Raw genomic sequence first — 27,731 nt, forward strand, 5'->3', positions numbered from 1 at the left:
CGTCATTCACAGAACATCCACAGGTCTTCTGTCCTCAAGCTCGTAACTCATGTTAAGTACCAAATATCATTAAACTTTACCAAATATTGCTCAGCACAGAGATTCACAACACACACACACACACACACACACACACACACACACACACACTGAAAACCAATTTGTGGATGCCTGCTATTTAAGACATCTAACTCACTAATTGCAAAATCTATAGGAAAGTCTGCACAGCATCAAAGCCTTGGTTGATCCTATGAGCAGTTCCAAATGAAAAACGGTCTGTGTTGCAAGTAAATAAAGCGCTTCATGCACAGTTTCTGCCTCTAATGCTGTTTCTCCTGTGGGTTTTGAAAATGACCTTCCTGTAAGCATCAAGGACTATAACTTTTAGATAAAGAAACTTGTTCCTGTTTTAAGTCTATGTCAGGTTCATTCCCCTATAGCCCACAGTTTTCAAAAGCAGAGGAAAAAGTAATCCAGAATTAAAAAAAAAAAAAAAAAAAAAAAGTCCTGTTTCCAGAATGAAGTTCCCTGTCAGCCTGCCTTGGGCCTTAGGTGGAGAAGCAGAGATTAAAGAGTCAGTATTCTTTTTCATGTTTCATCTGCCAGTTTTGTGAATGTAGAAAGAAAACCAGTGGCTACAGCTAAGCACCCAACTGTGGGTGTTAAGTCGAAAGTGTGATTCTAGCGCACACACCCCCTTACTTGCACACCCTCCATATTAGTGAATTCAGAAATAACACTGGAGTTCCTGAGAGAAGGCACCCCTTCTCCATTCTCTGCAGCCACTGATGAAGGTACCTCCAGGAGGGGTGAATGGCGCCGCAGATGCGTCCTCATATCGCCATGACGATAATGAAGCTCTTTGTTCAGCTGTGTGAATGTGAAGTGTGCAATCTCCGATGATCTCACCATTTCCTATTTATTCTATACTTACCTGAATACGCCAAGTATTGCAGCTTTTTAATGCATATGCAAACCCCTAAAATGTCCTTTTGTGAGACACTTCGCTAAAAGACCGCTTTTGATATGTGTTCATCTCCTCTTCAAACCGAATTAGACTGCTTCCTTCTTTTTAAGACACAAGTAACTCACTATTTAGAATCTTTGGCTTTGATTTGGTAGAACAGCCCAACAGGAAGGGACCATGTTCTCTTTTTTTCTCCATATTTCTGAAGGCAAACTTGTACTGATTTGTTTTGATTTACTAACAGAATTATGTTCCTGCCACAGACACAGGCTTCCTTTATGTCCTTTCAATCATCAGTCTATTTCTGTGGACAAAGTTTTCCCAAGGAAAACTGAAATCCCTCTGTTTGGTGACTGTGTGCTGAGCCATGGATGTGCGCTTCAGCAAGAGTCCGTCAGGTTTAGCGGGGAGAGGAGTTTTCCTCCACAAGCGCAACATTTCTTGCACGCCTGCCACGAAGCTCAAACCAAGAGACCAGGTGACATTTTTGAACAATATTCAATAAAACTGAGCATCCAGCCTTTGGGGGAGGGGAAGGGGGAAGCGTGTGTTTGACACAACAGGTCACGTGTCCTAAAATGGAAGTTCTCTGCAGTTTTCTTTTGATTAAACTGTATTTGCCACTCCCTTCACCGTTAGGGGTGGGTGATATTTGGACACTAATAGCCGAAAATTGCCAACCAAGCAGGATTGCAGCAGTTCAACCAGGAGGAGCTAAGTCTCTTTTGTTACAGTCTTGTCACAAATGTGGGGCTCACCTCTGTCCTCTGAAGAGCACAGTCTATAACTCACAGGCACCTTTGGCCTGGAAGGTGGCGGGGGTGGGGTGCGGATGACCACTTCTTGGTTCTCCTCAGAGCAACAGCTACTGAGAATGATTGGTTCTGCCCTAGACTTCAGAGTAAAAGAAACAAGTTCTCGAGTGCTGGCAGAGGCGCTCCAAATTATGCCCGGGAACATTCAAGATTGCAAGCAAACCTGGGAAAAACTGCACCCATCCTCCCCGCATCTTCATGATTACCCTGTAAGAGCTCAGAAAAGGCCACTGAGATGTTGTGAGATCCTTAAAGAAAAACCGGTTCCTCTGGTACAACTTTAAAGACATAATTCTAGAGATGTTGTAAGTGAATCACATCTAGAGATGTGATCAGTGAATCCAGTGAGCGACACACAGGCTGCTCTAGCAAAAGTTTTGGATATCAAAAAGCAAACTTTGGGATAAATCAAAGGGCAGATGCCAGGTTATGTGTTAAAAGTACTCAGACCATATCATGGTATAAAATGAAAACTATGATCCACGTAAATAAATTTTCTTTCTCTCTGTGCTTCTTCTCTTTATAGTTTGAGCACAGTGTTATGAATTTACTCCTCAGGTCTTTGGTCTGTTGAGCGTGTATCTCTTTTCAAGGGACAATTAGCTATTTTTTTAAGGACTTCCATATCAAGTAACTTACATCATGCGCTCTTTGGATTTTCCCCACAAAAGGGATTTCAGGAAATAACCTGACACAAACATTCTCTCATTTTTCTCAGTTATCTAAAGCTAAAACTCACAAATAAAAACAGCCCTTGGATTAAAAAGAAGTGAAAAAGTTTTTGTGTTTTTCAAGTTGTCTAATGTATTACAAACTAAAAATCTCTTTCAAACTGGCACCAAGGTGGCTTTTCTTCTTGAGCTGATTAGGACCACATGAGCTCAGAAAAAGCTGTCAGATCCTGCCTCTGGCGCAGCTGGAATGATCCAACTGATTTGCCAGTAAGATTTTTTTTTTTTTTAAAGAAAGAAGCTTCATCCCAAAGTCATAAATTTATATTCTGGAGCCCCAAGCAAAAATTACTCCTTGTTCATTTTTTTTTAACGATTAAATTTTTTTAACATTTATTTATTTTTGAGACAGAGAGAGACAGAGCATGAATGGGGGAGGGTCAGAGAGAGGGAGACACAGAATCTGAAACAGGCTCCAGGCTCTGAGCTGTCAGCACAGAGCCCGACGTGGGGCTCGAACTCACGGAGTGCGAGATCATGACCTGAGCCGAAGTCAGCCGCTTAACCAACTGAGCCACCCAGGCGCCCCTCCTTGTTCATTTTAAAGGAAGCAAAATTCCATCGATATTTCTTTTTATGGGACCTCCTGGACAACAAAAACAACTAGGGCAATATTTTGGTCAACATTTCCTGCTATAGTGGAAGCTAACTCAGTGCCCTATCGCTCACTATCTAGCTTCCCACTGACACACAGAGGTCTCATTCAGAAAACACTCATCTTCAGGAAACAGTCATAATCTGTGTCCAGGCCAGATTGGACCTTTACCTCTCAGGACTGGTTTTGTCAGGCTGGCCCAGGGCAAGTGAACAGATTAGGTCAAACTTTTTTTCTTCAGTCGACCACGAGGGGCTCCTGGACCTGCTTTGGGGTGTTCACCACAGCAAATGAAGGCACTCACATACCTGCCTGACTTCCCAAGGAGCCTGAGGGGGCACCCACCCTTCCCTGTCAGTCCTTCCACAACCACTTCCGCACATGAAGACCTACCAAGCCTGCCTCTCTGAGTTCGATCTCCTCTCTTTGCTAGACAGCCCTTGGCCTGGGTGATGAAGAAGGCTGCATTAATGGATTCATGGGCCCTAGTATATTTGTGTTTATTCTCAGGAAACAGATGCACTTTAATCAGACCCAGCGTCCTATTGCCTTCGCTCCAAAAGACAACACCCTCTCATCAGTCTTTCAGCCCCCTTCACGGCACGTACATGGAGCCCACCAAGGAGGCAGATGTTTTGCTGGCTGTGCATTTCAGAACTGAGATTTCGTTTCTTTGTTTGTTTTTAAGTAAGAGAAGGTATTATAAGGAATGGGGGTGGGGGTAATCTTTATGTGGATCCTGCCAATTCTCATTTAACTTTACAATTCCTTTCTCACTCTGCCCCCCTTTCTGTGCACTGTAGTCTGGTTCTGGGGATAATTTTTTAATTTTGCCTATGTAGGGTCACATTCCAGACCGCAATCCCCAGACGGGCTGGGCTTCTCCGGTCTACCACCTCAGTGTTTTCTTCATGGGATTCTAAAAAGGGGCTCCTTAGTCTCTTTCCCTTGTCAACAATCCTAGAACCCTTTGAAATTCTTCCTTTCTCCAGATACACAGCAGATAGAATTATGCACCAACCGCTGACTGGGGTGCTCGAAGTTTTTCTCCGTGAAAATAGTGGGCAGAATTTCATAACCCGTCATTCCTCTATTAATAGTTAACCAGGTTGAGAGGATTTGAATAAAAGCACATCTTGTTGCATGCAACAATGGTTTGACAGAAGAGCTGTATGGCAGAGTTAGTATTTCACTGCTTTCAGCTTCACCACGCAGTTTTGTAGCCTGGGAAGCCATGCATGCAGAATGGCAGAACTTACAATTGCCGACACGAGGAGAGTACAATGCTACCTGTGGAGCCCCGCCACCAAGAGAAGGTGTGACAGTTCCGGGCCTTAAAAATACCCTCAACTGTTGAATAGTTTCAGAATAGTGCTTGCCACTTTTTGAAACACACATCAAAGCAAACCTTTTTTCAAGCACCTGTTAAGACGTAATTATTAAATTTTACAACCACCCATTCAATGCACTGTGAGAAAAGGGGAGACTGGGAGAAAAACATCGAAGTGTACATGTTTATGGGTAGAATACGGGGAGGTTGATTTTTGATCACTTTTGGAGCCAGGAGGAATGGCTTAGACACGACGGGATGAGCTTCAACAGCCTTAAGACACAGCTCTTTTCCAAAGTGACTTCCCTTTACCCATCCAACCCCCCCCCGCAAAAAAAATCAAAATGTACTTCATGAAACTATTGTATATGAAGCACTTATTAGCCGTAATTAAATGGACAATATGAATTTACTACGTCTTTAGGACTCTGGCTTGTTCTGGTTTAGAGCAAGATGATTAATGCAAATACATATTACTTGAGATAACCATTTAGCAGCTAATTTAGCCAAATTTATTACAGCAGTTAGAGGTTTTTCATTTTAGCAGACGGAGACAAGGACATGCCAAAAAGTGGGCAACGTGGACGAGTGCACACTGCCCTCTAGTGGCCAACCAGCTGGCGCGCTTTTTCGGGGGTGTGGAGTTGCTGAGATTCCTAGCCAAGTAATAACAGCAGGTTTTGCACGTTTCCGGCATCCTTTTAAACCATTCCTTTCCATAGCACTTTATTTCTGGGGATGATTTACTGCACTTTCCCCTTTTACTAGCTCAGGAGTACCCAGATACAAATCAAGTCAATTTCAACTTGGCAAGATTTTGGTTAAAGTATCATTTTTAACATCTGCATTTTAAAGCTCTCCTTCAGTGGGTATTTAATGGCACTGTTTCACATTACTGATTGTTTTTACTTGTTCCTTCATTTGGGGCCATATTTCAGAGCCTGTGTGGAGCTGTCACTCTGTTTGGCTCTAGCCAAGTCAATTCTGTGCCTCCCTTAGGCTAGTGCTTCTCTCTGACTTGGTAGGGGAATTTATTTCGTCCCAACATTCAGGAAAGTCCCACCAGAATTTCCCCTGACTGACCAATGTAAATTTTGTTCATACATGGACTATAAATTCTGCTAGACAAGATCAAAAGGAACAGATGTGTGAGGACACTGGTTGATATTGCTTGCACTGAGGTGAAATGATCAAAGACAGGGGTGAAGCATCTTCGGAACCATTCAAATATCTGGAATCTCAAAGAGATCTACCTCGCAGCTATGAATAAATCACATACAAATTTTCCTTTGTTAGTGTCTGACGTCAAACCCATTGACAATATCCACACCACATTAGGTATTCTGTGAGCCAACAAGATTTGTAGTCCCTTTATTCTTTCCTTCACACCATGGCTGCCCAAAATGGAATAAAGTCTTGCTACAAATGCTAGTAACCCTCGCTCCACTGAATTGTTGATTTTATTTGTCCTACTAATGGCATTATACATTAAGCATACAGAAGGGCACCCCTGGATTAGTGCGGGACCTCCTCTTTCTGAGCTGGCGGTTTTACCGGGATGATTATCATTTGGTCCCAGTCCTAATACACAATGCCTTCCATTTGTTTTGTTTTCTTCCCCCAGTGCTGAATAAGGGCCAGTGTGTGACGAAGTACTATCGTTGGATGCAGAAGAATGGAGGATATATTTGGATACAGTCTAGTGCCACCATAGCTATTAATGCCAAGAACGCAAATGAGAAGAATATCATCTGGGTGAATTATCTTCTTAGGTATATTTTCTAATTCTTTTTCATTTCTGTGTCAGTTATAAAATATGCAGCCCGTGGTTAATAGCTGACATGTTTTATTATCTTTTGGCAGTATCTGGTGTGGAATTATGTGGAAATTCTGCTTTTTCTTTCCACAAGATTCAAAGACATATGCAAAGATCAGAGCTATGTTGGAGGGGACTTCCGGGGCAGAGTCACAAAATTATCAGTAATTCTTGGTCTGTCAACATTTGGGCAGCTCTACAGACATTGCTTTGGTTTCCCCACAAATGTTCAGGCTAGAAGAAAAAACAAATGCAGACTTTTGCCTACAGATGAAGCATTCAAGAAAGCACCACCTTCTCCCCACCGCATGAACCTACATTCATGCATTCCCATCCTTGAGAAGATTAAGCAAAAGGGCATGGGGAAGAAGTGACAGGGTTCACTATTTGCCTCCTATATTCCATCCCTTTGAAGCCTTACACAGATTACATAGCATCTGATTCCCTGGGGCATTCAAGTTTTGGTAAGCGAAGTGAGCTGCTTTGCCAGAATCAAGGCACTATCAGTATATAAACAAAGGCGCTCTCCTTTTGCCTAATGCTGTGTGATCCCCCCCTTCACTGCTATTTTAATGTGCCCTTGCGTTTACAGCCATGAATGAAGCCAGGCTCAACAGCTTCCTGAATTCTAGTCTCCAACCCCATTTCTCCCTCCTTCCTCATCTACTTTTGCCTTTGGAGTCAAACTAGCAAAAAGAAAACGGAGGGCAATGGCCCCGGGGTGGGGGGGGGTCTGCTTTGGGCAGCAAGATTTCTGGGAGGTTCTCCACCAATCCTGTCCTGAGGTTATTAGAATGCTAGGCCTGGCTCCCTCCCACTACTGTCTTTCCAGTTTGGAGCTTCTCTTGGCTTTAAAGCCACCAAGCAGGACCCACACGCGGTCCGAGTAGGAAAGCCTCTGATCGGTCTTATGAATGGAAATTGGTGCCCTTTGGCTGATAATCTAGACAGGGAGTACCTGAATGCCATTTTTCTTTGAGACAGCCAAATGGAGCCGAGATGCTGGCAACCGTGGCTCGTCAGCACGCTGACCCTTCAGAGCGTGTTCACGAACGAGGGCAATGACTTGAAGGCATGAATGTGCTTGCTACCAATAGCATATCAATCAGACACTAATGATTATAGCTCTAGAGAGGGCCTTAATGTGCGCCACTTAAAAGAGTCTTCATTTATCTACTTTCTCTTTCCTTTTTTGACCTCTTCTACTCTACATTAATTCTCTCTAAAGGCCCAAGTATGTGTATTTCATGTGGCTTTCTCTGAGGCCTGATTTTCATGCACGCTTTCCCCTGTGTTTGTGATATGCTCAAGATGGGTTTTACAAAGAGGTTTACAGAACAGTGGCTATGTGTAATGCAGAAGGTTATATAAATAAAATTTAAAAAAAACTCACATGCCAAAGAGAAAATAGAATAAGGTATTGTGGCATTAACATTCTTTTGCTAGTCAGAAATGGTGTTGTGCCAAGGAGACCCATTATTATTAAAAATCAGACAGTAGTAACAGGGGCACCACGGACTACAAGGTACCTGTCCCCCATGCTGATGTAACATAGGTTACTAAAGTAATCTACATGCTTGTCACTCTGGTTCAGGGAGATATCTTTCCATCTGGATCTTACTGCCTCATCCATCTCATGACTACTCTGCCCCCAAATGGAGGGAATGAGAAAGGTTAAGGAGGTGTCAGTCCGTGCAGTTGTGGATCCACACCACTGATCTAGCCTGGGATCAAATGATACAAGCACCTAAGTGTTTGGTGATTCTAGTCCGTCTACTTCCATAGGGAGAGGAAGGAAGCAGTTTGGGTACCCAAGACCAGTTTTCAGGCTCAAGAGCCTCAATCTCAGACATGGTAGACAGCTCCCGGCTGACCTCAAGACTCACCCTGAGTTCAATAATGAAAGGCTACAAGTTGAGGGACAAGTGACTTGGGAAGCCCCAAGGCATCTGGACCAAAGGAGATCAATACGGATGGGCTTTAGCAGAGGAAACTCCCACCATGTCTGCCATTCATTGGTATCACTTCTAGAGACTAAAGATCTAGAAGAAAAGCACTTGGCCTTGGCAAAATAGTGACTGTTGCATATCAGCAAAAGAGCAGCTCACTGAAGTTTGTTTTTCTTTCCCACATTCCTGTTCTTTGTTCTTCCCTGAGCAGTATTTTCAGGTCACCTCTTCCTTCTCAGAATCCCTCACTTCTGGGTCCTTCCCTGTTCTGAAATGACTGCTCCGCCAGTCTTGTTCCTATTCCCTCACATGTTGGTAGAATTACAGACTCCAGAGTGTTCAGAGACGGCCTAAGTGCCAAGGCCACCTTCCCACCATTAGCCTCATCTGATTATCTACAGAAAACTCTGCTACTGAAGCTAATTCACACTAAGGAGTAAATGCCTGATGATCCATCTTAGTGAATTAACCCTCCCAGCGACTGGCAGTTTTAGTGGTTACTGAAACAGTGACTCTTCAATACAGCAATCTCACTAGAGGTTGACAAATGAATCCTTAATCCTGTATTGTAAGTCTCTGGTTGGCTGGGCCATCATGGAGGGTAGAAGCAGCATTTTCCAGTTTGAGGCCAGAGGCTTTCCTTATGGCTTCAGATTACAGTAGCCCTCATTGCTCCCACACTGGGCTGGCCTTGAAGTGGCATTTCTAGAAGATAATGAACGCAAACTGACCGAACACACTCTCTTTTCCAGAAGAGGCTTGTTTCTGAATTAAAAATAGAACAAGAATTAAACACATTTGTGCAAATGGGGGTAGAGCCATTCTGTTAGGGCCTCTTTCACACTAGGACTCTCCCCGCTGCAATCAGAGTTCCAGCTTAACAAGCCACAGGTGTACACATGAGCAGTTGAAAATGTGATTGTAATGGGTGTGTTGACAGTTCAGTAGCCATAATCCATGCATCCCAAGGTGCACCTGTGCATCTGTCAGATCGTTAGGCGCCGAGGGCTCTGCGCACCCCCCCCCACCTCCCCCATCAGTTGCTTTAGAGCCATCTCAACAGCTGAGAAGCTCCATCAAGGAACCAAGACAAGGGAACTGAGGCAACGGACTCATTAGGAGCCCAAGAGAAGATCGGGCACACCAGGAGGTATAGGAAGGAATAGTTGAGAGTACTTCTCAGCCTCCCTTCCCCGCCGCGCGCCCCCCGCCCGGGTGTTAGATGGGAGGGATGTCAAGCGGCACACTTCCCTGGCCCCCAGTGCTACCTGATTATTTAAAAGCTTTTTAGTGGCTTTCCTGTAGCATTTGGGTATTCAGTCATTGTAGCAGGGTGCGGCTGTACCCCGGCACATGAAATCCAAGCTCCTGTCAAAGTCCCGTAACGAGCAGAGAAATGATTTCACGTGCAGTCTTTTAAACTCTCTAAACTCCATAAGTTTGGGGCAAGGAAGTGGGGAGAAGATGGTCAAAAGCAAACCATGCAGAATGGGTGTCTGCCCTCCTGACGAATGCCTCCCTCCCCCGCAGTAACCCTGAGTACAAGGACACACCCATGGATATCGCACAGCTCCCCCATCTGCCAGAGAAAACTTCAGAATCTTCGGAGACATCTGACTCTGAATCAGACTCTAAAGATACCTCAGGTATTACAGGTATTACTACTTCTCCATGTTCTGCAGTGACTGCTTGCCTATCCAAACATGAGGGGTGGGCAATGGCCAGACGGCAGAGCAACTGTTAAATTTCATAGAGAGACATATGTCACATCAAGTTGACAGACTCTCTGTACACATAGGTATGTATATCAGTATACCACCACATACATATGTGCACACATGGATGTGTGTATACATATATGTATGTGGTATATATACACGCATATATATTGTATATATAAGCATATGTATGTGAAGGTATATATTTATACACATAAATTCACGCATCCCAATATGCCTGTATGCACGAAAACATACAGAGAGAGACTGATTTAGCAGTCACTCAATGTCAGCCCTCCACTGGCCACACAGAAGGAGTTGTGCCCTAATCCCATAGTAAGCTTTGGCCTCTTTACCTGAAGCAGAGGCAGTACGATCTCTGCTACCTATAAGACCGCCTGCAACTTTGAGCCCGAAATATTCACATGCTTCCCAAGCTGGGATTGAGCCTCCAAAGCAGGATAGTTAATGACATTGGTAAACGACTCTTTGGAAAGTATCCTGAGTAGCTCTTTGGAACACAAGAAAGTTAATTTAAAAATGTACCTTTCCTCCAACCCCCAACCCCAGCTCCACAGGCACACTTAGAGCCAAGGAGCACAGAACTTCACAGAATTTTACAGCTGCAAAGAAGCCTGAGCCTCTTCTAACCCACCGTCTTCCACGGAAATGAAGTAGTTACGTGATCCGCCCAAGTTCTAGTGCAGGCTGCATCCGAAAGCATGACAGCACAGCTATAAAACCAGCATTGTCCCTAAATCTTCTGAGTTGTGTTACTGGGAAAATCTATTCTCCCTATAATGTGCCAGATGGCTAGGGTTCCCCACCACCCCCGCCCCCCCATCTTTAGGGCACCTGCTCTCCAGGCCTGTGAGCCCATATCCCTCTACTCCAGACAAAGCTTCAGGGAAGTGGAAGGAGGTGAAAAGCACAGAGGATCTTGATTGTTTTCCTATCCTAAACTGCATTCATTTGAAAGATCTTTCCTAGGGCAGAAGTTCTGGAATAGACAGGCTCTGCTTCTTATTTACATAGTATTTAGCAGGGAACAAAAAAAAAAAAAAAAAAAAAAAAGGACAAAAACTCCCTGCCCCGTGGAGCCTGCATTCTTGTTGGAGGAAGAGATCAAAGTAAATGAAAATAAGCACCATCTGATTCCCTGTATGGCTAAGTGCTATAGAGAAAAACAACTTTAGGAATAGGGAGTGTGGTCTTCAATAATGAACAAATATTCACCAACGGAAGGGGCCGACGTCTGTAGAAAGTCACCTTGCATACCATCATGTTTCTGTGTCACTAACATCTTATTCCAGGTTATTTACCCTGACTCCCTGAATATTTTTGCAGGACTTCTCAAATGTTAATGTGCTAAACAATCACCGGGGGATCTCGTTCAAATACAGAATCTGATTCAGCAGGCCTGGGTGGAAAGCTGGGATTCTGCATTTGAAAGAAGCATCCAGGTGATGCAGTGCCGCTGGTCTATGAACCACACTCTGAGTAAAGGCCCAGCTAATCGAGGCCCTCCAGAGAGAGAAAGCCCAGGCTTTTAGGTAGCAAAGGTGGTGGAACAGCTCAGGTGGGCCAACACACCTCCCCAGCCCTGCCCCCCACCTCCAGCACGTGCGACGCGGACGCTGCCCTGCTAATGTGGTGTCTTTTGTCTCTCCTCCCCCGCCGCCGCCACCTCCGGCCACTGGCCCCACGCAGAGGACAACGAGAACTCCAAGTCCGACGAGAAGGGTAATCAGTCCGAGAACAGCGAAGACCCGGAACCCGACCGGAAGAAGTCGGGCAACGCCTGCGACAACGACATGAACTGCAACGACGACGGCCACAGCTCCAGCAACCCGGACAGCCGCGACAGCGACGACAGCTTCGAGCACTCGGACTTTGAGAACCCCAAGGCGGGCGAGGACGGCTTCGGCGCACTGGGCCCCATGCAGATCAAGGTGGAGCGCTACGTGGAGAGCGAGTCGGACCTGCGGCTGCAGAACTGCGAGTCGCTCACGTCGGACAGCGCCAAGGACTCGGACAGCGCGGGCGAGGCGGGCGCGCAGGCCTCCAGCAAGCACCAGAAGCGCAAGAAGAGGCGGAAACGGCAGAAGGGCGGCAGCGCCAGCCGCCGGCGCCTGTCCAGCGCGTCGAGCCCCGGCGGCCTGGACGCCGGCCTGGTGGAGCCCCCGCGGCTGCTGTCCTCCCCCAACAGTGCCTCGGTGCTCAAGATCAAGACGGAGATCTCGGAACCCATCAACTTCGACAACGACAGCAGCATCTGGAACTACCCGCCCAACCGGGAGATCTCCAGGAACGAGTCCCCCTACAGCATGACCAAGCCCCCCAGCTCGGAGCACTTCCCGTCCCCGCAGGGCGGCGGGGGCGGCGGGGGCCTGCACGTGGCCATCCCCGACTCGGTCCTCACCCCGCCTGGCGCCGACGGCGCCGCCGCCGCCGCCCGCAAGACTCAGTTCGGTGCCTCGGCCACTTCGGCCTTGGCCCCTGTTGCCTCCGACCCGCTGTCGCCCCCCCTCTCAGCGTCCCCACGGGACAAGCACCCAGGGGGCGGCGGTGGCGGCGGCGGCGGCAGCGGGAGCGGCCCCAGCGCGTCCAACTCCTTGCTGTACACTGGGGACCTGGAGGCGCTGCAGAGGTTGCAGGCGGGCAACGTCGTGCTACCGCTGGTGCACAGGGTGACGGGGACCCTGGCCGCCACGAGCACGGCCGCGCAGAGGGTCTACACCACCGGCACCATCCGCTACGCGCCCGCAGAGGTGACCCTGGCCATGCAGGGCAACCTGCTGCCCAACGCGCACGCTGTTAACTTCGTGGACGTTAACAGCCCCGGCTTCGGCCTCGACCCCAAGACGCCCATGGAGATGCTCTACCACCACGTGCACCGGCTCAACATGTCGGGACCGTTCGGCGGCGCCGTGAGCGCCGCCAGCCTGACGCAGATGCCCGCCGGCAACGTGTTCACCACGGCCGAGGGACTCTTCTCCACGCTGCCCTTCCCCGTCTACAGCAACGGCATCCACGCGGCACAGACTCTGGAGCGCAAGGAGGACTGAGGCGCCGCCCAGCGCGGGCCAGGGCTCCGCCCGGAGGCATCGTCGATCGGCGTTTTCGTTTAGACCTTTTAATTCTAGCACTTTGAATTCGAGCAGGTCAGCGTCCTCTCTCACCACGACGGCCCCCATTCCACCCCCTCTTTCTTTAACTTGACTTATTCTTTCCTGTAAAGATATGTTTATTTTTCGCCTTCCGAGAGTCAGATGACCAGTTGCCTGCCATTTTGTCTCCTTCTAAGATGTGTGTTGGGTTGTTTTGCTTTCCTTTTGCATCTTTATTAAGATGTCTTTAATGTTGTATATGCCTCTGCCATAGAATACTCAGTCTTGTGGTCAAGAGATTTCTCAAGTGACAACCATTGGGTTTTTCTTCCTAAAGATCTTGATATGATCAAGATTGAAAGAGACAAGCATAAACAATGTGCCCTGTTTGACTAAGTCAAATGAAATGGGGTGGTTTTTTGTTTTGGTTCCTAATTCCTTTAAAGATAGGGGGGATAGTATTTTAGAATTTTATGCAGAATTTAATTCTCTTTTTATGGTTAAGATTTTAAGATTTTCTTACTTGCACATAAAAATAATTTGGGTTCTTAAACTTAATTTCTGGCCTGTGACTAGAATGTTTTAAAAAAAAAAGTTGGACTAAATGTTAATTACTGAAACATTAACTTAATTTCTAAAACCATGGTGCTATCATTTATTAATCTGTAATGTCTTCATACAAAATGCAGCTCCTGGGCTGGGTTTTGGGGAAAAAAAATAATAATAATAACGTGTTCTGTCCTGGTCTGGAGTCCCGCTGCTGCAGTCTCCTTGGTTAGTTAAGACAAAGCCCTCATTAACGTTTGCTGCAGGACTTAAAATTTTTTACCTCCCAACTAACAAACATAGCCTCACATTAAATTTAATGGGTCAGTAAAGCCCTTTTTAAAGGGGCTTTTGGAAAACTCAATCAAACTGATTTGAGGAGCAGTTTGGGTACATACTGCCTTTTGTTGGTCTGGGTTTTTGTTTTGCTTTGTTTTGTTTTTTTCCCTTTTCTCAGTCTAACTGAGTCTAATTTTTGCAACTTCAGTAACACTTCAGAGTAAAAGAAGGAAAGGATATTTAACATGTCTTTGTTTTTTGTTTTTTTGTTTTTTTTTATCATTTCTTGCTAAAAAAAAAAAGGTTTCATTTTTAGGGGACTGATTTGATTTCATGAAATTTTTTTCCCCTTTGGTTCTCTTGTTTCTAGGTTGAAACCGGTAAGGTTTAAAACTAAAGAATGGGTTAATAAGCTTCAAACATAACTGCAACTGAAAACCACACATTAAGTACTAAAAAGAAAAAAAAAAAAAAGAAAAAAAGGAAAAAAAGAAAAGAAAAAGAAAAAAAATATCCTATTTTGTCTTTGTTGCCAGAAATCAGTGTAGTGTCAAACACTCCAAATGACTGTCGAGTATAAATTCTTCTTCCACTCCATTTTTGGCAGCTGTTTGTTAAGGCATCTAATAACAGATGTGAGAACTGTAACGTGTGCAATGTGTACGTGTCCTTGGCTGTCAGTCCCATTGCAATTTCAATGTGTGTTTCTATATGCAGTATATACTAAGCTAACGTAGTTGTTTTGTCCTTTGTCTTCTCTGTGCTCTATCTCTAGTCCGGAGTGGTACAGTCCCATTCCTGCAGTCCTAGTGAATCAGTGATTCTTGGGGGTTAGTGATTTTTGTGTGGTGGCCTTCCTCTGTAATGTCACCCTATGCTGCTTCTACTGTCTGTGAATCTTCCGTTTCACTTTTTGAAATTCCTGCTGTTGCTTTGCTGGTGTATATTCTCCCAACCTTTCCTTTCTTTTCCTCCCTCTCTTGTCTCCCCCTGTTCCCTCCCCCATCTCTCCTTTCCCCACCTTCTCCAAAATCTTTTTCATTCTCAGAGATAAAAAGACTCTTAACTAGCTCAAGGTTAATGGAGCCATTTTTTCCCACAATGGAGTTCTGGGTATGACTTTTTTCTTCTGGAGTGCAACACAAAGCACTGAAGAATAATGCTCAGATATATTAAATAAATTGATGCCATATAGCCTCAGTTGTTAACATTCCCAGAGTCCCTTGTGCTCTACCTATATAAGCAATGGGTGCTTTTCTTTGGTTTCCTTCCAGGTTGGCTGATGGAGCAATACATAAAGCAATTACCAGTGAGACAGAAAATTATTTCAAAGGTCAACCAACATTTTTTTTAAAACAACAGGGGAGGGGATAACGGAATATAGACTTGTCATATATATTTGTTTATGTGTGCAATGCTAATAGAGTAATTCGGCTGTCCTTTGAATATCACTGTGTTGAGTGGTTTCCTCTAGGACCTTTGTGATTCCATGAGTTGGGCCCACATCACTGTGGAATAATAACTAAAAGAAGTGAAATGCCACAAATTTTAATAGGGACCTTACTTGAAGGATTTAAGTAGGTTTAGAAGGTGAAGAAAGCCAGTCATGATATTTAAAGATTAATTTTGGAAGCTCTACTCTAGCTATCGAACAATCAAAGGAATGCACCTATCAGCTACAAAGAACAGCTAGACAGCTGTTTTGTTTTTTTTTTTCCTTTTATAAATGTTTCTGTGTTGTGTCAAAATGATTTCTGGTGATTTAAACTAACAGATAATCACAGCTGCTGTCTAAATCCATAGTGTTTAAAATTACAAAATGAAAAAAAAACACTTCATTACCTGTGAAGACTGTGTCTGTGTTTTTAACTATTTCTTGTACAAATATATGAAAACTTTTATGAGGAGACTGGTGCCAAGTAGCTGAATAATGGGGAAAGGGATATTCTGTTCGTAAAAATCTTAGCAGTGTTACCAACTCTACAATATATATGAAAAGAAAAATTAAAACATTACAAAGTGACAGCTATGGTACATTTGTTTTGTGTGAAGCTAACCGGACCTAACTTCCTGAGTGCCTGGCTTATTTTGAAACATTTTTTTTCATTGACCATTGATAATGCTGCAAATCAGAAATGTACATACTTCATTTACAACAGGGTTCTTTTTATACTTTTGTAGATTCTCATACATGTCACATACATGGTTGTCTTTATGTAACTTAATTTTTTCATCCGCAGGTGCCATTTTCATAATAAACTTCTCTTGGATTTGTTACTATCTGGCATCATTTCTTTTACATGTAACCATCCTAACTAATGAATGCTGGTAGTATTTGTTTAAGCAGGTACCTTGGTCATTACTCTTGATTTTTTTAAAAAAATGATTAAAAAAAAAGATACATCCATATTTTCGCTAGTTTTGGAAAAAAAAATGCATGGCTTGTGTAATTATGAGGTTGACAAGGCACAGATTAAGATGCTAATCCAAATACTACACCAAACTTGCAACCATCCTAAATTTTCAGCTACCCCAACTCATTGTCATACCGAGCATTATTATGCACATTATCAAAGCTGAACAACGGGCCTGCACATTAACCACTACGGCAAGTGTGCATTTTTTCTTGATTAATGCACAGTAAGTGATGACAGTTTCCATACATTAATCATTGAAAATGCACTCGATATTTTCATTTATTACGATCTATAATGTATAACCAACTGTTCCATTGTTTATATCTTCTCTTTATACTAAATCTGTATTTTCTTTCTCCAGACAAGCCGAGTTAAGTCACGATCGTGCTGTCCTATTGGTTAGGTCAGCGAGCAGCCTGCAGCCTGTCACGTTTGAAGGCAGGTCAGCTAACAAAAAAAAAGAAAGAAAAACTTCAACTTGCTCTCTTTCAAATAAGGATACAGATGGGTTGCATGTTAAATCCGTGCTCTACAGAAAATGATGAGAGATGATTGGCTTGAGCTGAAGCAAAAGGCGCTTTTGTCCCAAAGCCACCAACTACAGTAAATGTCACTCCCTAGTTTAAGCCTTCAGTGACATTTGCCAATTTGAGGATCCTTTTTATTAATGGAGGCTTGCTTCAGACTGGCAGATGTGGGAATGTGGTTATGGTGGTGGGGCCCTAGATTTCTCAACTAGGCCTTTTATAGGTCCTTGAAATATGTAACACCTGGAAATAGGGAGAGGGTAATTGAGAACACTGAATTGGGTTCTCCCAACACTTTTCCAAAGTTTATCTTTCACTTTTGCTCTGGAGAGTCAGCAAGACTGAGAAGTCAAAACACTGAGGAAGCTAGAAACTCAATCCTGAACAGAGCACGAGCTGAAGTCACCTTACTGGAGGTATTTGGTCTGGTAGGTGCTGATGAGGCCGGCTCCTACCGGTGGCCTCCAGAACTTTGTATAGGGGAGGGTCTGCCGAGGCAGAGGGCAAATGGAAGAGTGTGGTACTAGGGCTGACCCTCTGTCAGCTGATGGTCGTGTTGGTTGGCCCTAACTCTGTATTGCTGGACACTGCTTCAGCCCCGTGGTCTGCAGGTGGTGGCAAGGAGAGTTGAAAAGCAGCAGCCAGACAGGGACGGATGAAGTGAAATCCTCACTGCATCTCAAGCTTCTGCATTAGAAGTGGTAGAAGTCCAGGATTCTCCCCCAGGCTCAAGCCTCCCTTAGTACCAGCAAGTTCCCCGTCCTTCATTTGTACCCATCAATGCTAAATTATGTCACTAATGAAATAAAAAAACATCTCTTGGCCAAAAAGAGAACAAGCAAGCTCTGGACTCAGACCCACTGACAGCCAGGAGCCCCGCCATGTCCCCAGCACCAGGCCAGCAGCCAAGCCAGGGAGGGCCCCGAGCCCCAGAGGCACAGGACCTCTCCCCAACCAGGCCGGCAGCAAGTCAGTGTGTCAAGGCCTCAGGTTGCAGGTCATGGACAGAACAAGGATCTGTAGCCAGCCCTCCGGACCTTTCCTCTTCTCCTTCCCAGCCAATGCTGATATTGTTTATTTTGCAATAAGGAACAAGAAAAAGAAAAAGAACTTCAAGTAAAGGCAGCAGGTGGGACAAGAGGGAAGATTTGCATCAGTTGAGCATAAAGAAACGGATTTTAGCCCTTGTGGACTATAATTCTCCCCCATCTTTGCCTATTCCTAGACAAAGCCTGTTTACATTGAACATGCTTCCAACAATTTGAAGTCAACCTGGCCTCAGCATTGTATTGAAGGTAAGAGATAATGTATATTGTCAAGCCCAGAAGATAGTCTGTTCAGGCTAAAAGGCTTATTATCCAGGTTCAAAAAGTAGGAAGAATAGAGGGCTTAGGAGAGCAAGAAAAATACCTTTGCCAATAGTTCATATCATATAGCAACACAACACCAACCTCGTTCTTGGGCTTAATTCCCAAAGAATGACAACAACTAGCAGGCTTAAGAAACAACTCTGGTATGCTAAGGTAAGTGATCACCCTTAGATGCTCCTGCTTTCATATATCTCCTAGTAAATCATTATGAAGAAGAGGGGCTAACCTGGTAAACCACCCCCACCTCCCGGGAAGCACAAACCATGCCTCGTTCATCTTCATGTCCCCCCTTAGTGCCTAGCTCAGTGATTCACAAACAGCCTTTGTTCAGTAAAGGTCTTCAGAATACCGATGGCTGGGAAGGAAGGAAGGAAGGAAGGAAGGAAGGAAGGAAGGAAGGAAGGAAGGAAGGAAGGAAGGAAGGAAGGAAGGAAAGAAGGAAGGGAGAGAGGGAGGGAGGAAATGAAACATAACTTGTCAAGAGGCAGATTCCACTAGAAATGTGGTATGGCAGGATAGCTTGAGTTTCTATGCATTTCCTAAAAAGGAATGGCAAAATGGATAAAGCAGCAAGTTCATTTATTCCTGCCTTCCTGGATAGTCCATACAGCTGGCACAGAGTCGGCCATTGATAAATGTTGGCTGGAGGATGGGTGTGTGTGTGTGTGTGTGTGTGTAACACAATGTACTCTATATACAGCAATAAATTAGGTAAAACAAATAAAGGAAGAAGAAGAAAGAGCCCAATCAGTCAGTAACTTAGTAAACTTTGACATCATCTACCATAAACAGCTAAGTAAATGGATCTCAGTTCCTCAAGAAGGTACCATTTAATAACATATCCACACTGATGAACATTGAGCTGTAAGCTCAGGAATCATCCAGAGGATCTCAGCAACTCTAGTGTAGAAATCACATCTCTTTAATTCTAGTGGTGAAGGTCTTTCTAGCCCACTATTGGATAGTTGTAACTTTTAGAGGATGTTGAGCTGAAATCTTACCTCTGGAGTTAGATGGAGTCTTTTTCTGAGTGACCTTCAAAGAGGTGAATATGGCTGTCAGGGTCTGATAACTCTCTAGGCTGTCACCTGTTCTTCCAGTTTTTCCTCCAGTGCCACTGTGGCAGATGCGTTCACTAGCCTGGTCACTCTCATCTGGGTGTACCAGAATTTGTCAAGGCCCTGGCATTGCTTTCCTGTCGCTTTCCTGGGTTGTTGTTTTTTTACCACAAATTGTGGCTTGAAACAGAAATTTGTTCTCTCACAGCTCTGCAGGATATAAGCCTGAATTCAGGGTGCCAGGATGGTCAGTTCTTTTTGGAAGCCTCTGAGGGATAGTCTATTCCATGCTTTTCTTCTAGCTTCTCATGGTTACCAGCAATCCTTGGCACTCTTTGACTTATAGTTACATCATTCCAATTTCTGCCTCCATCATCATATGGCTGTCTGCCCCCTGTGTCTCTCTGTCTTCAAATGGCATTCTCCCCACTGTCCTCTTCCACGCTCTCCTCTTCCAATAAGGATACCAGTCATACTGGATTAAGGGCCCACCCTTCTCCAGTATGACTGTATCCTAAGTAATTACATTTACAGTACTGTATTATGAGAAGAAAATGAATTTACTATCACATGGTGAGGTACTGAGGGCTACAACTTTAACTTTTTGGAGGACATAATTCAACCTATAATGGGTCCTTTTAAAAATATGGCACCTTGGACCAATCACAGAGCTCCAGGTGTGATTTGGTTCCAACATGGAATAAAAGTCCCATTACATCTCTTGCTCAGGACTCTGGGCTCTTTTTTTTATTTTGAATCTTAGGGTATGTATTTTTTTATCTTTTTATTTTTTTAAGTAACCTCTACTCCCAGTGTGGGTCTTGAACCCACAACCCGAGATCAAGAATCGCATGCTTTACCAACTGAGCCAACCAGGTATCCCCGGACTCTAAGCTCTTAATTAAAACAGCCTGAGAATACAGTCCCTACTTAGCAGCCAGATCAAATTGTTTTCTCGTCTTGAACCTCTAGTCAACAAGCACACCTTGGTCTTTTCACAAGTTTTCGTTAAGGTAGGTCTCCCACCTCCCTTATGTGTATAACCGTATAATGCTGCCATGTGCTTAGGTGAAAAGCAATTGAAGGAGAGAAGTTCACTAATTCATTAGGCATGGAAAGGGAGCAAAAGCCTGTCCCTGTGAAAACACTTCTCATTCTCATTGTACTTTACATGCCCTCTGAGACGGCTTCACCCAGCCCTGCTGGAGAGGTGAGTCCTGGCCCCAGTATCTAGGAAATCTTTATGGCACATAATGCATCCATGACAAAGATTCCCAGTGGGCTGAGGAAGGAAAAAAAACCACCATGAGAAGGAAATGGAAAAAATTCGAACAAGTACCACATCAGCCCTCTTATGGGGGCAGAATGGGGTTAGAGATGCTAAGACTTCTGATATGTATGAGTCAAATCACCCCTCAAAATTCAAGAAGGAATCATGAGGCCAAACTCATCAACTTTCTGAAAATGAATGGACCTCCTTTTGTCTCCTTTTGTCCCCTTTTATGGATCAAAATCAAAGGGATTAGTGTAAGATCGTCCTGTACTGTTCTGGGGACAAAACACAGTTGTTTTCATTCTTGTGTTCAACTCTCCCTTTTTGGCAGTCATGGAAGACACCAAGAAAAATGACTCAGATAACGTTCCTATGCTGAAAGAATTTTTCTAGAGTAAAATTAGTTTCAGTTTTTAAAATATATCCAAACTATTAAAGCTACTTAAAAAGAAAAAATAGCAGAGGGTAAGGAGGTGGCTCTTCCTCATACTAAAGGAGTTCTCAGATTTATAGCAGAAGTGTCAGAAACAGGATGTAATATCCATGTGACCCCCCCACACCTCCCCCAAGCAAAACCATTATACCCTTGATGAATTATTGACTTTAGAGTTTTATCTGTGCCATGAATAATCACAAACTTGGGAGTCTCAGGGCACAGTTCATAAACAAATAATTATATCACAATGATAATTTTTCAGGAATTACAACATCAATCATGGCCATGTTATTATCAAGTACATTTTCTGGGTGCCTCTATTCATCAAACCCTCCTCCCTCTCCACCCGTCCACACCACACAAGCAAAACTCATCACCAGATTGCCTCTTATTTACACATCACTCAAAGCAGGTCAGAGCAGGCACACACAAAATGGGCCAACCTGGCGTTTATGAGAGATGAGTTTTCATTAAGAAAGTTTAAATTAAATGCATTGAGAAAGATGGAGACGGGGGAAGAGAATTAATTATTCCAGACTCCCCCAAAGAAGTGTCTCTGAAGAGTTCCTATTCAGGAGATAAAAACAGACAGAAGGGTTATTCTATTATTCCATTTCAGGCAATACTCATCAAGAAAAAGTAGCTCATCTCTGAAAGGCAAGCCAACAGCAGCAAAACTGTAACATGCCTCTCTCTTTTAAATAATGCTCACACAGGTACAGACAGGTTGGGCCTGTTGTACAGCTTCCTTCTTCAGGTGGAAGAGGCGAGTGAGGTGGGCACAGAACTTGGAAAGGGCGGCCATGCCTTATCCAAGTCTGTATACAAATCAGGGATACAGCTGCCCAGGATGTTTAGGTCTGATCTAAACCACTTAGCTGTGACCGTAACACAAGGTTAACATTTCCAAACACAACAACAGTACAAAAAGCACCTCCAACTACTTTGCTTTGTTGTTAACATCACTTAAGGTCAGAGTGACTCAAAAGAAAAATAAATTCTTCTCACAATTCAAAAGAAAAATAAATGATTAGCAAAGCAGCAGAGAAAGTGCCCCCTTAAGATAAAAGGTCGTACATAATAGAGGGTCGTGTGTGAGTCCGTAATACAGTGGTGCTTGCCCTTAACTCCTTGTGCAAGAGAACTTTCTCATTGGTCTCTGTTTCCACCCGGCAAGCTATGCAGACAAAGCAATGTAATTTAAAATGACCAATAGGGAGATACCAGTCCAAGCATCTGAGACTTTCCAGTCCCCCAGGAACCGCTCACTCTTGAGAACAATCCTTGAGTATATATGGCTTGACCTTAGATCAGATTCTCCTGTCCTTGGCATCTAAATGTGTCTAAGGAAAGGTAGAGCTAGTGCCCAGCAGTGAGCATCAGGAACAGGGATAGGCAACACTGTTGGTATAGATGAACTGGACCCAGTCTGATCTGCCCCAAACCCCACCACCCAAGGCAACCAGCAAAGCAGCTCAACGCTTCAAGGACCCTATGCCATTTCATCTACAACATCAGCTGCCCTTCTACTGCTCTCATTTTAAAATCTTCCATTTTCTTGGGGCTCCTGGGTGCCTCAGTCAGTGAAGCATCTGACTTCGGCTCAGGTTATGATTTCACAGGTTAGTGGGTTCGAGCCCTGCGATGGGCTCTGTGCAAACATCTCAGAGCCTGGAGCCTGCTTACAATTCTGTGTCTCCCTCTCTCTCTGCCCCTCCTCCACTCATGCTCTGTCTCTCTCAAAAAGAAATAAAAACATTAAAAAAAAATCTTCCCGTTTCTTGAACATACCTGGACTATTGTTAAGTCACTCTGCCTCAAGACCAATCTTAATACATTAACTCATTAAAAAGAGAGGAAGTAGAATGGAAAAGAGATCCAACTCCTAGTCCATGGCCCTGTTCTAAACATCCCCTTCAAAACCTTTCTCCCATAGTAGGAAAAAGCAGGCCAAACCTCTCTCCCTTCCTCCCCCACATGAAGGCCCCAACTCTGGCGCTTGGTGCTCCCCTTTGCCAGCCCAGCCCCCTCCTTGCTCTGGGCCCTGTGCCTGCCTCTCACCCTCCTGCACCATAAGAACACCTTGGTGTTGGATCCATTTTTTTCCTGTGGGGCAATTTGACCTCTCTTGGCTATCTACCTCCTCCTTTCCACCCATCACCCCACTCAGCCTGCTGAGGCCCTCAAGCCAACCAATAAGCCTAAGGCTCTTTTGGGAAGTCTACCCTTTTTAGAAGGCTGGGGAGGGGCTGACTGTAGATTCTTGACATTTTAATTTTCAGATCACATGGAGGGCCACCTCTCTGGTAGAGGGAAGCTGGGCAATGGGGAGAGAAGAGGAAGCAATAGGAAGCTCACATAGGCTCTAAGGTCATCACCCACTCCCGGGCAAGCAATAACCATATTTGCTGCCCAAGCGTTCCCAGCGTAAGCACGTTTTTTGGTTCATAATGATTCACCCAGGAGGTCTCAGTCCCAGGCACCTAGAAGTCACAAACCTCAGCAGACACCTCTATTCTGAAATCACATGGAAGAATACAAGACGTAGCCATCCAAAGGACTTTTTTTCCAAAATACCAATCTAACTGCTCTTTCCTCAATAGCATTTTCCAGGATGAGGACATTAGCAATCATTTTTCATTTTTTAACATTTGGAACAAATGAGAAGGAAGCTCAGATTTATTTCTTTAGTATTTACACCTTCCTTCCCTACATGCTACTCTGGATATTTACATAGAGTGCCCAAGTTAGAGACATTTTCCCGACATTGATTAATCTATAATTCTTTGAAGTAAGGAAGCATTATTATCTCCACTTTACAGATGTGGAAACTAAGACACAGAGGTTAATGATGCCCAGAGGTCAAACATGCAGTCAATTGCGAAAGTGGGTTTTAAACAGAAGCTCCCGTTTCTGCTCCTTAGGCTTAATTCGAGTTTGTTCTTAGCTCATCTGCCCTATTCACATCATAGCTGTCTCCTATGTCTGGCCAGCTCTAATTCTGCCTTAGAGCCCTTAAAATGCCTCTCAAAAGACCAAGGCTTTCCTTGCTTCTGTCAGCATTTAGCCTCTTCGAATGTATGCCTTTGCTCATAAATAAATGACAATTCCTTTCTGGAGTGTTCTGCAATGGTTTTGCATTGCTAAATAGTACTATTATTTTCTTAATTGTTTACAATAAATATAAGCCCTGTAGTTCTGTCTAAACCTAGAAGCTCACATTCTGCATCATTTTTGGGAGTTGCCCTACCATTAATTTAGTGAGAATCTATCCAAACCAAGCCAGGAATATAAAAATGCATAAAAGATTACCCTCTGCCCTTAAGTTGTTCACCAAGTACAGAGGGAGACAAATGTAAAAGTTAATCATTACAACATTATGACAAAGTCATGTGGCAGACACAGAGACAGGTCTTAGGGGTACACTGAGTCATGGCAAGGAATTCAGGCTATGAGGGCGGAGAAGCCTCCCAGAAGGAGATGATGCTTATGGCAAGTCTTGAAAGAGAAGTTGGAGTTAATCATGGGTGCTAGAGGAAGAGGGGGAGGTTCCTGGAAAGCATCATCACTATCATGGCGTCAAGATAAAGCTTGCAAATAATTCAACATACTGGAGTATGGCCACATCTAGGAATGTGTGTAGATATGGAAATAGGTCAGCTGACGATTTCATGAGATGGATTTAGCCCCAGTTTTGCTAAGCTATCCCCATCCCCTTATGCAGGGCTGTATCCTCCCAATGGAAGGATACCTTGTTTTCATATAAAGACATGTTCCACTCTCTAAGCCCTCCTGCATCTGCTAGGCTGCACATGCCTGGGGAAATGGGGGAGGGGCAACTATTTTTTTTGGGTGGGGGGGTCCTACAAAAAAGCCATGTAGACAAGCAGCAGCCCAACTAGGGAGCTACCCTGAATGTTACAGTGAGGAGATTGAATGGCATCCTATAGGCAACAGGAAGTTTAAAGGGTTTTATTCAGAGAAGTAACATAATAGAGTTTTTGTACTGGAAAGGTCACTCTGATGGCAGCTTCAAGGACAGCCAGGATTAAATAGAAGCAGTTAGGAAGTGGTTGTAGCAATATCCCATGTGATAAAGGATGAGGGCCTGGGTGAGGGCAGAGGTGAGGGTAGAGGCAAGGGGGTGGATCTGAGAGCCTGAAAGAAGAGGTTTGGGTGATTGGTTAGATACGGAGAGAAATGATGGAAAGAAAGGAGTGAGACATGACTCCCAGATTTCTGGCTTGGGGATATGGCTGCTATTTACCAAGACAGAGAATATGGGAGAAAGGAAAGGCTTCAGAGAAAAACAAACAAGTAAGGGGAGTTGAAGAACTCCATTTTAGATGTGGTAAGTTTTCAGTGCTTACAGGGAATCCTGGCAGAAATGTTCAGTGAGCAATTGGAAAACAGTTCTAGATCTCTAGAGAGAAGTCTGGGGTTTTTTTGTTGTTTTTTAGTGTTTATTTTTTAGAGAGACTGAGATAGCTCAAGTAGGGGAAGGGCCGAGAGAGAGGGAGACAGAAGATCTGAAGCAGACTCTGTGCTGACAACAGAAAGCCTGATGCGGGGTTCGAACTCACAAACCATAAGATCATGATCTGAGCCCAAGTCGGATATTTAACTGACTGAGCCACCCAGGCGCTCTGAGAAATCTGTCCTAAAATACATCAGAGACATCAGCACTTAGACAGTAGGGGCAGCCATCGGTCCAGGGGCCACTGCATACGAAAACAGATAGAAGATGAACAAAGGGCCAAGAACAGAGTGCTGGGTGGTGTCAAAGGAATAGTGAGAGGATTATGAACTGTAGCAGGATTGTCGCACAGAGAGACGGGACACCAAGGCTCTTCTTTCCAGGAAGCAGCTTTTTTCATGCTGGCATGGGCTCTGGGCTAAGACCCCAAAAAGGCTGAGCCCCAAGCACAGCGGGATATAGCCTTTAATGCAAGTTCTACTTCTTTGTCTCCCATATATGGTGACACATATAGTCTGATTGGATACAGTCCAAGTTACAGAGCTGTGTCAGAGTTATACATAGGTGTATGCTAGTTCATTGGGCCACGTCGCCTTCCTTTGTTCTGAGGAGGCCTCCACCACGTTCCTTAAGGAGGGGCTCTACCACAGAACCCCTGACAGAAACTGGAAAAGGAAGAGGCCAGAAGGGTCAAGGGACACGTGTCACAGCAATCAGGGAAGAAAATGGTTTCAAAAAGGCCAGAAGAATCAACATTACCAAATGCTGCACAAAAGTTAGGTAAAGACTCAAGTGCCAAACTGTTCTGGCAAAAACAATGACAGCAAGTGATGGCTATCCTTTCCAGAAACTGACGTGAAGGAAATGACAAAAGAAAGGCTGCATTCCAGGGAACAGCCTTATATTGGACACTGATCGGTGTGGTCTTCCTTCGAAAACCTGTAATTCCTTCACCATTCCTATCAAATGGGTACTGAACAAGTGGACTTGAGGCAAAGTCTTACCCTTGTGGAATCTACCCTGTCCCCTTCTTCCTGTGTGCGTCACATGGATTTACCCTACAGCCTCGGCTCTGGAACAAACACTGCAGTCATACAAGACACGGCATGCACGAAGATCAGACAGACTGGATGCTGATCAAGGAAGTATCAAGGACTTCCTGCGCTTGTACTGCCATTTCTCCCCAGAGAGATCCGTTGACTTTGTTTGGCATGGCCCGACAATCCACAGTGGTTCTTGTGTGGTAGTCTTTACCTTTTTCCAAGAAAGAGAGAGTAATAGACAGACAATGGAGGCTTTATTCCATACAGAAAGAGTGAGTTTGTTCCCAAACTGCAGGAGTCTGGAGTTGAGTCAGATGGAATCATCATCCCTGGTTAACCACTATAGCTACATACCAATGTAACAAACACTGTCATTTAACCACTCAATATCCATTCTCCTTTTTCTCTTTGATCACAGAGCCCAAAACTTCAGCACAGTGCTGCCCAGAATACAATATTGTATTTCTCAACCTCCCTCGCAGCTAGATCCAGCAACATGACAAAACTCTGGCTGGTGAGATCCGAGCAAGGATGACAACTGTGAGGCAACCTTATATTCTACAACGGCATCTTTCTGTTTCAGTCTTTCCTCTTTATTCTAGACTGTAACTCAGCATAGTAACTGGAGGTCCAGCAGCTATACTGGATCATGTAATGACCTTAAAGAGGGAAGGCATGGACTAGGTTAAAGGAGAACTTAGTTCTTTGAGAACCATACCATGCCAGCCATGGACTATCTGAGCATATTTTAGATGAAACTGAATCATCTATCTTGTTTAAACCATGTTATTGGGTAGGGAGAGCCTCTTGTGCTACTGAATTCAACTCCTAACTGATGAACTGGCTGGTCATCACTAAAGAAAGTTCCCTAGCTCTTTCCTAAAGACCCTCTCTTTGGACCTGCACTGCTCCTTGCACATTCCGGCACAAGGATGGGAAAGCACAAGAAATAATATGTAAGAAAAGCTAGAAGTTTTAATATTGTAGGGGGATGGAATAAGGTCCTTTAAACCTTTAGCCAACAGTTGACAAGTGAGGATTCCAGGTAACTCCATGTATCCAGACACAGAAAGAATCCCACTGGTAAGGCAGAGTACTTCACAGTCAAAAAGAAAACCAATCCTGGCTGCACAGATAATACATGGAAATTCTATACACCATTTGTTGCAAGGTGGTGTCTTCTGTGAAACCACTTACCTCAGAAGCATCGTCTGAATTGTTCTTCAATACCAAACATGGTCACAGCTCAGAGAAAAAGTCAAAAGGCCTCAATA

At 44.3% G+C, this 27,731-nt stretch overlaps 1 protein-coding gene and 1 long non-coding RNA gene across 13 annotated transcripts in view; one reads left to right on the plus strand and one right to left on the minus strand.

Moving 5' to 3' along the window:
• Positions 1–16,133, plus strand: part of NPAS3 (neuronal PAS domain protein 3) — an 857,324-nt gene extending 841,191 nt beyond the window's left edge. For 7 of the 9 annotated variants that reach the window (XM_058738778.1, XM_058738780.1, XM_058738783.1 and 4 more), the window contains 3 exons: positions 6,063–6,210; positions 9,734–9,858; positions 11,632–16,133. In XM_058738778.1, the coding sequence (XP_058594761.1) occupies positions 6,063–6,210; positions 9,734–9,858; positions 11,632–12,989 (1,631 nt within the window). In that variant the 3' untranslated portion in view covers positions 12,990–16,133. The remainder of the gene's footprint in view (positions 1–6,062; positions 6,211–9,733; positions 9,859–11,631) is intronic. The other 2 variants (XM_058738782.1, XM_058738785.1) reach the window with 1 other exon arrangement.
• The window catches only part of LOC131517076 (uncharacterized), a 216,257-nt gene that overhangs the window by 129,962 nt on the left and 58,564 nt on the right, over positions 1–27,731 (minus strand). The window lies entirely within an intron of this gene.

The sequence above is a fragment of the Neofelis nebulosa genome, chromosome 7 (assembly GCF_028018385.1).
Source record: "Neofelis nebulosa isolate mNeoNeb1 chromosome 7, mNeoNeb1.pri, whole genome shotgun sequence".
Classification (NCBI taxonomy): domain Eukaryota; kingdom Metazoa; phylum Chordata; class Mammalia; order Carnivora; family Felidae; genus Neofelis; species Neofelis nebulosa.